Raw genomic sequence first — 11,847 nt, 5'->3', positions numbered from 1 at the left:
AAACGACAGCAACTTGTCTGTTCCCCTTCCCCCAATTCCCCAGAGCTGTTCCCATCCCCCCAATTCCCCAATAAAAATCTTTAAAAAAAAAAAAAACTGGGCAGAGGACCTGAATAGATATTTCTCCAAAGAGGACATACAGATGGCCTACAAACATATGAAAAGATGCTCAACATCACTAATCATCAGGGAAATGCAATTTAAAACCACGAGATATCACCTCACACCTGTCAGAATGGCTATCATCAATAAGTCAATAAATAAGTGCTGGGAGGATGTGGAGAAAAGGGAACACTCATACACTGTTGTTGGGATTGTAAATGGGGGCAGCCACTATGGAAAACAGTGGAGGTTCCTCAAAAATTAAAAATAGAGCTGCCATATTATCCAGCAGTTCCACTTCTGGGTATTTATCCAAAGAAAACAAAAACAGTAATTCAAAAAGATACATGCACCCATATGTTCATTGCAACATTTTGTGTGTGTTTGTGTGTAAATACACACACACACATGAACACTATGGAATATTCAGCAATAAAAATGAAATCTTGCCATTTGCAACAACATGGATTATGCTAAGAGGGAACTACGCAAAGTAAAATAAGTCAGGCAGAAAGACAAATACTGTATGATTTTGCTTACATATGGAACCTAAAAAAAAAAAAACAGACCCATAGATGTAGAGAACAAGCTGATGGTTGCCAAAGAGGAGGTGGGTGTGGCATGGGAATTTTAAAAAACATTTTCCTGTAATAGCCAATGTTGTTCAAAGTCAAAACTTTTTTTTTTCTTTAACCATTTATTTACTAAGGAAAGTGCAAGAGTTAGGATTATAATGCAGCTTTATATAAGAAGCAGAAGTTCCTCCAGGAGAGGGTTGATACTTTGACATAGCATGACATAGAGGTCACTTGGGCTAGTCAATAGAGTGTGTTTGTGAACTTTGTCTTAAATCACCTGACCAAGCAGAGACTAAGGATCTATAGTCAATGACTGACATTTGCTGACTATAGAATACAGACAAAGTGGCCTTTTTCACAGATGACAAGATCCGGATTACCCTCATGAAGAGCACAATTTCCATACAATATGAAATGTATTCATTTGATGTATACTTTTTTCCCCACCATAAATTGAGGGTATTTTAAATACATTCTAATATGTCTGCAAATTGTTTATATATGTGTTCTAATTTTTTCCAATATTATAAATTCACTTTCAAGCCTGTGCCATTTTAACAGAAGCAAAAACCACAGGTGTTCTTAGATGTTTTTTCTTCCCAATGAACAATACTATAACAAATGTAGCTTCAGAAGCATATCTGCGTTAACACGAAACTAAAATAAGATGACCTGCTGGCTTTGTTTTGAGCCTTGATTTTAATTTTAATTGTAGGTATTCCTTTAGAAATGAGTTGCACAATTGAGAAGGCGCTCGCTGATGCAAAAGCGCTTGTTGAACGGCTGAGAGATCATGACGATGCAGCAGAATCTCTGATTGAACAAACCACCGCTCTCAACAAGCGAGTAGAGGCCATGAAGCAGGTTTGATATTTTTCTTTCTTGTTGATTCCATTGTTTTAAAAAGCAGTCATTGACATTTATGTATTGATGAATCATAAAATTCTGCTTGATTAGTAGTTATGTTTTTAAAGTTCTCTAAATTTAAGTAACTAATTTGTGTATTTCAATTTTACTTTAGAATATCATTTTGTCATGTTCAGGTGGTTGTGTGTGTGTGTGTGTGTGTGTGTGTGTGTGTGTGTGTGTGTGTGTGTGTGTGTGTGTATACATATAGGTATATACTGGGGGTGCCAAATAAAATGTACACTAGTGGACACTTTGGTCGACGTTGCTCAAGCAGTAGCTCGCCGTAATCAGAAGTGTCTGGACGCTGATGGTAACCATTCTGAGCACCTCTTGTAATTGCAGAAGTCAAATGTAGCTTGTATTCATCTTTTATTATCAGTATATATTGAGTATTACAATTTTAATAGTTTTTTCCTTTCTTAAAATGTGTGTACATTTTTTTGGCCCCCTCTGTGTATGTTGTGAAGTGATTACCACAGCATGGTTAGTGAACACCTCCCTCACCTCATGTAATTTTCTTTTGCGTTTGTGTGGTGAAAACATTTAAGAACTACTCTCTTAGCAACTTTAAAGTATGCAACACAGTATTGTGAACTGTAGTCACCATGCTGTACATTAGATCCCCAGAACTTATCTTATTTGCTTATCTTTTAATCGCTTATTATTATTGAGTTGTTTTGTCAGAGTTCTTTATATATTCTGGATACTAACCCCGTATCAGATAGATGTCTAGGTAGATATTTTCAAATGTTTTCTTCTCACGTATTCTTTTTTAATATTTTCACTAGTATCAGGAAGAAATTCAAGAACTTAATGAAGTTGCAAGACATCGGCCACGGTCCACATTAGTTATGGGAATCCAGCAAGAAAACAGACAGATCAGAGAACTGCAGCAAGAGAACAAAGGCAGGATATATTATCACTACGTATAGCATATCAAAGAAGAACTTCAGTCTGCAACTGTACTCTCAACTTGGGATCAATTAATATTTTCAAAAATGATAAAACCGTCAACTAAATTTACTGTTTGACATTAACCTCATTCCTAGTCCATATGTCTAAATCATATTTATTGCTCTTTACCCTGTCCTACATTTGAATGTCTTAACTTGCCTGGAATCATTTTAGATTCTCATCGTAAATATCCAGTTTGTGCCACTGCTGTTACCTATGAAATAACTCAATTTCATTCTCTGCAATCTCACTGCTTTGGTCCCAGCTTAGGTGTTGATAGTTTCTTGCCTGAACTGTCCTAATTGGTCTCCCTTATTCCATTCTTTTTTCCCCCTTTAACATAGGCATCACATTGATTTTTCAAAAATATATCTGATCATATATTTTTTGCCTAAGAACCTTCATAGTACAGCAAGTCCTCAAATAACATCAGTTTGTTCAATGTTGTTTCATTATAATGTTGATGAGATGCCATCAGAATTTAACTCTTGTTTATATCAGTTAGCCTATGGTAAAACTGATTTGGTTATAGGTCATTTTGCTTAAAGTTGCAGAACCTATCAGTAATGTTAAGTGAGGACTTACTATACACTTATTTCCTTATCCAGTGGCCTTCAAAGTCAATTCTGTCTTCTTTTTCCCATACCTCTCTTCCCATGAAAACTTGGCTCTTGCCATCCCGAACTAGTTCCTGAACACACCATCCACTTACATGCCTCCCTGCTTAGAATGCCCTTTCCTTTATTTTTCAACTCTGGGAATGCAGGTTCATCTCAATATATATTCTGTGAAATTTTCACCAATTTTTCCCCACAGACTTCTCATATATATCTGAGTAGAGCTCCACTCTGCACTTAACCACATTGTATTATAATTATTTATGTATGTGTTTCTTCACCAGACTCTGAGCTCCATGGCCTTTTGGTATTCCTAAAATGTAGAGTCATCTGATACTTAATTGTTGTTCAGTGAATATTTGTTGAAATGATTCTCAAATACTGAGTTTAAAGTGGTCATTTAAAAAAACTAAGAAAGGACTCCATTTGGTATCCTTTATTTCTATATGGCTAGATTTCTATCCATCATGTCTTCTTTTTAAAATACCCTCTTTATATGTTGCTTTTTTGATAAACGTAATATAGAAGAGAATCTTTTGTACTTTTTTAACTCAAGTTTGAACATATGCTCTTATTCTTGATAGAATTACGTACATCCCTGGAAGAACATCAGTCTGCCTTGGAACTTATAATGAGCAAGTATCGCGAGCAAATGTTTAGATTGCTAATGGCTAGCAAAAAAGATGACCCAGGAATAATAGTGAAGTTAAAAGAGCAGCACTCCAAGGTAATCCATTCTATAAACATAATTTGAAATGGAAAAGGACAATTGGTTAACTTGTGTTCAGATTTTTTTTTAATCAAAAGTATTATCTAACATGATATTGAATATTTCATCTTCTTGACATTTTCTACTTTTCTTTATCTTTTTCATTTCTTATTATATATCATTTTGTTTTGATTTCTTCTTCTAACTCCCATTGTTCCTAGTAGCTTTAATATAAAAAATCAACTTCATTTGGGAAATAAAGGTAAGTCTATTCAATTCAAAATTATTTTTATAAGGTTATGTGATTTTTAAGAAATATTTCTTCTAATAGATCTGTGTATTCGCATGTGTTGCAAAACCAAAAATTGAAATGCTGAAAACTTTTTTAAAAATCTGAAAGTAGCTAAAGGTATATTTATTTGTTTTTCTTAAAACTATTTTCAAAATGAGGCTAATTCATCCAGATTATAAATAATCCTGATAATAATGGGAGAACCATGGGGTCAGGGAGAGGAAAAGACCTAACGTATTAAAAATTGACTCCTCTCCCTTTAAATCACATATTAGAAGCATCATTTTTAGAGACGGAGCTGAACAGGTTAGAAATTACTGTTTTTCCTTCTGTTCATCTTCTGTGTTGTCATCCTTGTGTCTGTTCCCTTTGTGTGTGTCCCAGTGTTTGCTAACAGCTGCTATGAAGACAAGTAGGATAATCCTTTACCATTCACCTTTTGATTTAAACTGAATTTTAACTGCTGGTGTGAAATAAAAATATTAGAATAGATTGTGATTACTAGTTATTGATTACTCGATAGTGATCTGTATTGGATAATGGTATGCTAACTATTATTAGTTATAACTAATATTACTTAAGAAATATTAAGACATTTTTATCTTTCTCAATCATTGAAACACATTTTAGATTCTTTAAAGTATTTCTTCCATCTTGGTGCTTGTAGGTATTTTTAAATTAATTATTAATTCTATTAAAATTAAATACCCAGTAAATAGATCTTTATGTGACAACTTCACATATTAAGGTAGTAATAAATACCTCTTGTGTCAAATAGTAAAATAATAAATTAATAAATAAAAGTTTAATGTTAGCTAATTATGCTTTTCATCTCCTAACCAAAAGGAAAGAAAACCTTGGCTATTTAAGTGGCAATCTTTTGAATATAAAATGTATCTGTTGTTAAATGAGATTATTATAAAAACATTTAAATGTATAAGTTTTTTCTTAAGGTACAAAATTAATCAACTGAAAATTATTGGTTAAAATAAACATAATCTTGAAAAATTCCAAAAGTCTTTATGTTTGATAACCTAAGAAATAAACTTAAGATATAAAGAGAAAAATACTCTGACAAAAGTGCTTAGAATAAGATACTGCAGCTTGTCATTCCCACAATGGTAGTAGCTGTGACAAAAGCAAACGTTTTCTAAAATGCTTTAGATTTTACCATTCACCAGAACTGTTTTATTAATTAGCAAAGTTAAACATTTCTTAAGATAGCTGTAAACCATCTTTTTTCGTTATGTAAATTGAATTCATCATCGTAAATGCTGATCCTTACCCTCCATAATATGACTATTCCGTTACTTGTTATTAATTCTAACTAATACATATTAATGTTTGTGATTTTGATTTTTCCCAAAAAGGAGAGACTTTGACTCAATTAAACATTTATTAACACTTGCACTGGCTTAGTTATTAATAATAAGATGAATGAAAGAATACGTTAGCTTACAGTATAATGAGAGATAACAGATACAAACATAACTATTTAATATAAGGTAGGATATGATGAATCCTAAAACAGAGATATGAATAATTACTACTATACTAAAGGAAGCAAGATTAGAGGATAAAGGAATCTCGGAAGATGTCAAGGAAAGGAAGAAATCCATCTAAACCCAGCCTTGAATTAATTATCGGGAGGTGGGTGTCAACAAGCAGAAGTAGATTAGCAGAGAAACTTGTACAATAAAGGTGCAGAAATATGGGATTCTAAAACATGTTTAAGCACTAGTGCTCTGATATGCCTAAACACCAAAAATGATTTTATAACACCTTTAGGAGTAACAAAGTTACACATAACAGCATTTGGAGTAACATACCTTTTTGAGACACCAGAAATACAGAATTTTGCTCTCATTCAAAACGTTTGAGAAGTACTCTTTTCATCCAAATACTCATTTTTACATTATTTTTGAACAGATGCCTTTTTGGAAATCTTAAAAAAGCAAACATTTCAAACAGTTGGCTAACACGCATGAACTAACACTCATATTCAGTTTTTAAACTACGGATAATATCCGTATTAACATTATAATGACTCTATACTACAGATTGACATGGTACATCGTAACAACTCCGAAGGATTCTTCCTTGATGCATCTCGACACATCCTTGAAGCACCTCAACATGGACTGAAGAGAAGGCACTTGGAAGCAAATCAGAATGTACACTAAATCAAACAGTCAACTTTTGGGGTGTGGGTGGAAGAGGGAGTCCATTTAAAAAGTTCTTTTACATTGAATTTTCCTGCCAGATTAAATCAGCAAATAAATGAAATTACCTTTTTAAATGCTGTGCTTTTGATAGCCATGCAAACATATTCAGCATGGAAAGTTTAAATGTCATTAAGTCTCTGTGTATTGTACCACACATATCATGTTAAATAGTGACAGGCTTTAAAAGTTATTCAGGCCAGCTTTTCATTCTGTTGCTCTTATTATCTGTTGCTGCCTTAAACACTTACTCTCTTTCTGCACCTCAAAGATGTTTTCTTGGTAGGAACTTTAATCTGATTTCATAAAAGTTTTGTTCAATTAAACTCTTAAATGAACTATTTTAATTCAGATTTTTAATAGTTTGTAGTCTTTTGAGTTTACAATAAAATTAAAATGCCTTTGTTCAGGTGTTATGATTAAGTATAGTAGTACTCTCTCTATTGTGTCTTAAATGTCTTTCTTTTTAAACTTCTGGCAGGTCTTTATTGAGCAAAGTTGAAATAAACCTAAACAAATGTTACAAATGAAAGGCATTTTAGCACAATTCAAGGATTATGTTGCTGACACTTCTTGCCTCTAAGACAGTTTTGAAAGCACAGGTCTTGGCCTCTTGTGCCCAGTAAAAGATCTATGATACTTCCCCAAAGATTTTATTGTAAAAAGTGAACCACCCATGAAGTGGACCTATAAAAATACTGTTTCATTTGAATTTTTTTTTTTCTCATGATGGTTTTATTAGAATAGATTCTGTCCTAAAATAATTACTAGTATCTTATTTTCTTCCATTTTAAAGGCATTTAAGAATTATTTGCTTCCTTGCTTCTTTCAACCTAGGTCAGTGCCATAGGATACCAAATGATAAGCTGAGAAAACTGTTGGAATTCACAATTTTTACTTATTACCCTTATTCAATTTGTTGTTGCACTTATTGTACTTAACTTCCTTTTACATATTATGCGTCCTTTACATTGGGAGGGACTTTAGTCATTTTTTTAACTGTTGCAGAATATGACAGATGTTTGTCCTGATATCACTCTTGCTACCATAATCGAATCCACGGCTGTTCAATAGAACTTTCTAAAATGATAAGAAATTTTAGGGCCGGCTGAGTGGCCCAGTTGGTTAAGAGCTCGCTCAAATGTTTGAGCTCTGAACAACAGCAGTTCAATTCCCTGCCCGAGCTGAGCTGCAGCTCAGCTGCCAACAGGTGGCAGGATGACTCAGCTAAAAAAATAAAATAATAAATAAAATAAAATGATAGAAATTTTTTTTATCTGTGTTCAATATAGAAGCTACCAGCCACATGTGGCTATTGGGTACTTGGAAGTATCACTAGTGCAACAGAGGAACTAAATTGTTAATGTTTTTAAATGTATTTGATTTTAATTAATTTAAATTTAAATAGCACTATATTGGACAGTGTCAATTAATCATTTATTCTGCCTTTCTGCATACTAGCATTGTATAGATTTTCCATTAAAATAATATAAGGACCTGCATTTTTGTTAGATAAGAAGATATTAAATGTGTGTTTTCTTGCGATATTCCTATTCTCCATCTTATTTCTTCCATAGTTGTACTAGTTTTGTAGGTTTTTGGGGATTCCGTTCAAATCCATTTTACAAATAGAGAATATATAGCTATTGAAGAGCCTTTGGGAAGTAATTAACTTTATTTGGGGAGTTATTAACTTTTATATTTAATTTTTGTCCTTAATATAACAACCCTCGATTACCAGTGAACAATGGTCTATAGAAGTTATTCATTTAAAAAATATTCTCAAGTTTCTGTTGATTTTAGACCTTTTGTCTTGTCTCTTTCATTTGACTGTAAGCTCCTTGAAATCAGGGAACATGTCTTAACGGATTCATTCTTATTGCCTAACAGTGTCTGGTCCATTGTAGGTGTGCAAAAAAAAGAGAATAAGACTGGAAGAAATTTGTTAGCTGTGCAAAAAAAAAATGGATGTCTATTTTATACTGAAATTATATTTGAACAGTTTGGGCAAAGAAGGCCATTTAATATTTTAATATTTAAAAGCAGAACTGTTATTTTACTCAATATTATCTATTATGTACTGAACACTAATAGGCAAATATAAACAAGATACAGTCCTGCTCTCAATGAGGATTATAATCTAGAAAAGGTTCTAAATTGGATTGAGATCAATTTTTAGGCATGGGTAATACAGAAAAGATTTATAAATTTCAGGGGGAAAGAGATTGGACTGTGTCAACAATTTTTATCTTTCCCATTACTTTGATCAATAGTATATGTAGGTGCAAAAAAGAAAAAGTTGCTGATTATTTGTGGTGAGAGCAATATGAAATATGAGTGCTCTTGCTAGTGGGTTTAGTTACATTGTGCTGCTTATCCTTAATTTTAGTTATAACTGAAATCTGATTTCCAAACCTCGTTCATGGTCAGTCAGCTTGCTTGTAAATATCTGTTTGATATATTACAGTCATGTTAAATGCAACATAAGAATATTACATTCATATTAAGTGGCAATGCAAATTTTATAAAAAGGAAAGGATCCGAAAATAAAAATAATGAAGTATTTCACTCATTTGCAACTCCCATCTCTTTTTTTCAGGAATTACAAGCTCATGTTGACCAGATAACTGAGATGGCAGCAGTAATGAGGAAAGCCATTGAAATTGATGAGCAACACGGTTGCAAGGAACAGGAAAGAATATGTCAACTTGAAGTAAGTTTTAAATTGCAATTGTAGGCGAAAATTGTTCATGTAAAGATTCATGACAGAAAATATATCCCATTTTCAAATATGTGTATATGCTTTTCTGGGATACTGGTAATGTTCTTTTTCTTAATCTGGATACCGGATACTAGTTATATGTATATATAACGGAAGACCATTTATATACTAATGCAAGAGTCTAGGTAGGATCAGTAGTAACTTAAACCAGTATTTGAGAAAATTTGATCCTATGTTGCTTCTGTCATTAGGTGAAATACTTCTTCAGTTTAGCAATGTTTAAAATTTCTTCATTCTATTAGAGATCACAGTGATGCAGGGAAAATTTTTTTAATCCGCAGATAATATTTTTTGGACACTTGTATTTTTCTGAGGAATATTTGTCTCCTCTGTCCTTTATTTTGTGGTAGTGATAGCACAAGTCATTGTTGGATAATCCAAATCAGTAGAATAGACGTTTATACTTTAAAAGCTTCACTTTGAAATCATGGTGGAGAAATTGGTTATAGAGGGCCAAAAATTATTTCTCTAAGCATACAGTGTTCTCTCATTCTTTATAACAGAGGTAAGCAAACTTTTTCAGTGAAAGGCCCTATAGTAAATCTTTTAGGCTTTGCAAGCCAGACAGTCTCTCTTGCCACTACTCAGCCCTGCCATTGTAATACAAAAGCAGCTGTATACACACACACAAAGATTGTGCGTACCTATGTTCCCGTAAAATTTAATTTACAGTAATGGGTCTCAACCCAGGCTGGCTATAGTTTGCTGATGCTGTTTTATACCATGGAAACTTAGAAAGTAAGACCGAAGACAAAGTGTTAGAGAATAAATTATGAAAGTTATTTTTAAACATCTGCAAATTTCTTACAGTAACTATAGTTAAAAAAAAAAAAAAAGGCAAAGTTGTTTACCAGTGCTAGATTTGGTCACTTACTCTCCTTTTTGAAAAACGTCACCATCTACTCAGCCAGCCCTGCTGCTGTCCATTTCCAGTGAGGGAAGCAAACCAGATGGCTTGTCCTGCATTCATTCCATGCTATCATGGAAAGTAATAAAAGTACTAAGAGTACTAAGTTTTAGTCCCAGAGTATTATTCACAAACTTTATGAATTTATATAAGCATAAGTCTAGATGTTATCTTCTTCATCTATACTGTGATTGTAAAAGGAGGCAATTTCTGAGGTTCCGTCTACAATTCCGGCTGCATAAATGAGAAGGCTTTGCAGTGCTGGAAGACACTGAACATGATTCCTGCCTCTTTAAAAAAGTGTTTTCTGGATTCAGGTTGTCAACTTCAGCTGCATATATCATTTAGTACATTTCTGCCAATTACAGACCCTTCTTTTTCGTCATGTTGGCTTTTCTCATGTTTGTACTCTTGAAGCCATCTTGGTGACTGCATCTTTGTTTTTGTTTGCCTTCTTATAGCAAGAAAACAAAGGCTTGAGAGAGATCCTTCAGATAACTCGAGAATCATTTTTGAACCTTAGAAAAGATGATGTGTCGGAGAGTACATCTTTATCAGCGTTAGTGACCAACAGTGACCTGAGTCTGAGGAAGAGCTGAAAAGCTTCTAAGTCTGTGAGCTTCCTTACAAGGCTCCAAACAATGACTGGGACTGGCCGACTAAAGTGAAAGAATTAACAGAAAACTCAATCTCGAGCTACCCTTTTTTTCTATAATATGTACAGCGCACTGGCAATAATATTTTTAAGAGATAACAAACAATGCATAGTTCATGGTTGTAGACTTTATTCCAAAATATAATTGAAACGTAGAAACTAAGCCTTTGTTAATTGGTGAACAAATTGAAGATTTTCACAGTGACTACTGAACATATCAAGATCTTTCAGTAATGCTGTTTGTTGGCTTTCTGGGTGATACTTGGATAAACATGAATATTCTCAAAAAAAGTTTGGGAATTCACAAAATTATTCCAGTTTTAAATATAAATTTTGCCACTGTTTGGTGCATGTAAGATCATCATACTAAATTTCACCCTCCCTGTTTGGTGTCAGAGTTAATAGCTAATGTACCGTGAGACTTCAGCTTTAATGATTGCCTCTCTAACTTCCCATTAATTTAAATTTTTGTCAAAATTCAGTTTAAAAGGCTGTAGAAATGTTTTATATGCACCATAAACAAAAGAGGTAATTTGATTTTAGCTAATTTACCATAATTAATACTCTGCTAACAATTGTCTATAACTTCTAAGTATATGAAATATTTCAGGAATGAAAGAGAAGGAATATTACTTTCTAAGAAAGATCTTATGAGACATATTTAGTAGGTTAAACTACTCCTTTGAAAGAATAAGTTTTGGTTCTAAATCAGTAACGAAGATGAGGTTTTTCTCTTCTCTGGTTCATCTTTAAGGATATTACGTAGCTCATTTAGCTAACAAAGTTGAACTGTTTGATATAGCAAGCCAGGTATGGTTATTTCAAAGTAAATTGGGAAATTCTCTGCCTCATAGAACCCCCCCCTTTTTTTTTTTAAGTAATTACTCTTAACAGATACAGAAAAAGTAAATTAAAATTTAAAAAAAATATTTTTTCTGGATCTATTCTTAAGCATCATTTGGTCCTCATAGCTTATCAGATTGTTCTTATAACCTTTCTGGCAAAAGGGGGGTAAAAATGTCTACGGAGTTAGAAGTATTTGTTTTATTTTTTTATAAAGTATATATCCAGTATATAAATTTTTAAAGCCACCAGAAATACAAATGTGCTTTAACATCAA

At 33.0% G+C, this 11,847-nt stretch overlaps 1 protein-coding gene across 3 annotated transcripts in view; it reads left to right on the top strand.

The window, feature by feature from the left end:
* The window catches only part of FGFR1OP2 (FGFR1 oncogene partner 2), a 25,803-nt gene extending 13,956 nt beyond the window's left edge, over positions 1 to 11,847 (top strand). For 2 of the 3 annotated variants that reach the window (XM_019668033.1, XM_019668034.1), the window contains exons 2-7: positions 1,396 to 1,544; positions 2,378 to 2,495; positions 3,745 to 3,887; positions 6,222 to 6,335; positions 8,983 to 9,096; positions 10,534 to 11,847. In XM_019668033.1, coding sequence (XP_019523578.1) covers positions 1,410 to 1,544; positions 2,378 to 2,495; positions 3,745 to 3,887; positions 6,222 to 6,335; positions 8,983 to 9,096; positions 10,534 to 10,671 — 762 coding nt within the window. In that variant the 5' untranslated portion in view covers positions 1,396 to 1,409 and the 3' untranslated portion in view covers positions 10,672 to 11,847. The remainder of the gene's footprint in view (positions 1 to 1,395; positions 1,545 to 2,377; positions 2,496 to 3,744; positions 3,888 to 6,221; positions 6,336 to 8,982; positions 9,097 to 10,533) is intronic. The other variant, XM_019668035.1, reaches the window with a different exon arrangement.

The sequence above is a fragment of the Hipposideros armiger genome, unplaced genomic scaffold (assembly GCF_001890085.2).
Source record: "Hipposideros armiger isolate ML-2016 unplaced genomic scaffold, ASM189008v1 scaffold_513, whole genome shotgun sequence".
NCBI classification, from domain to species: Eukaryota; Metazoa; Chordata; class Mammalia; order Chiroptera; family Hipposideridae; genus Hipposideros; species Hipposideros armiger.
Note: the sequence above shows the minus strand (reverse complement) of the source record. Positions and strands in the feature narration are given on the sequence as shown.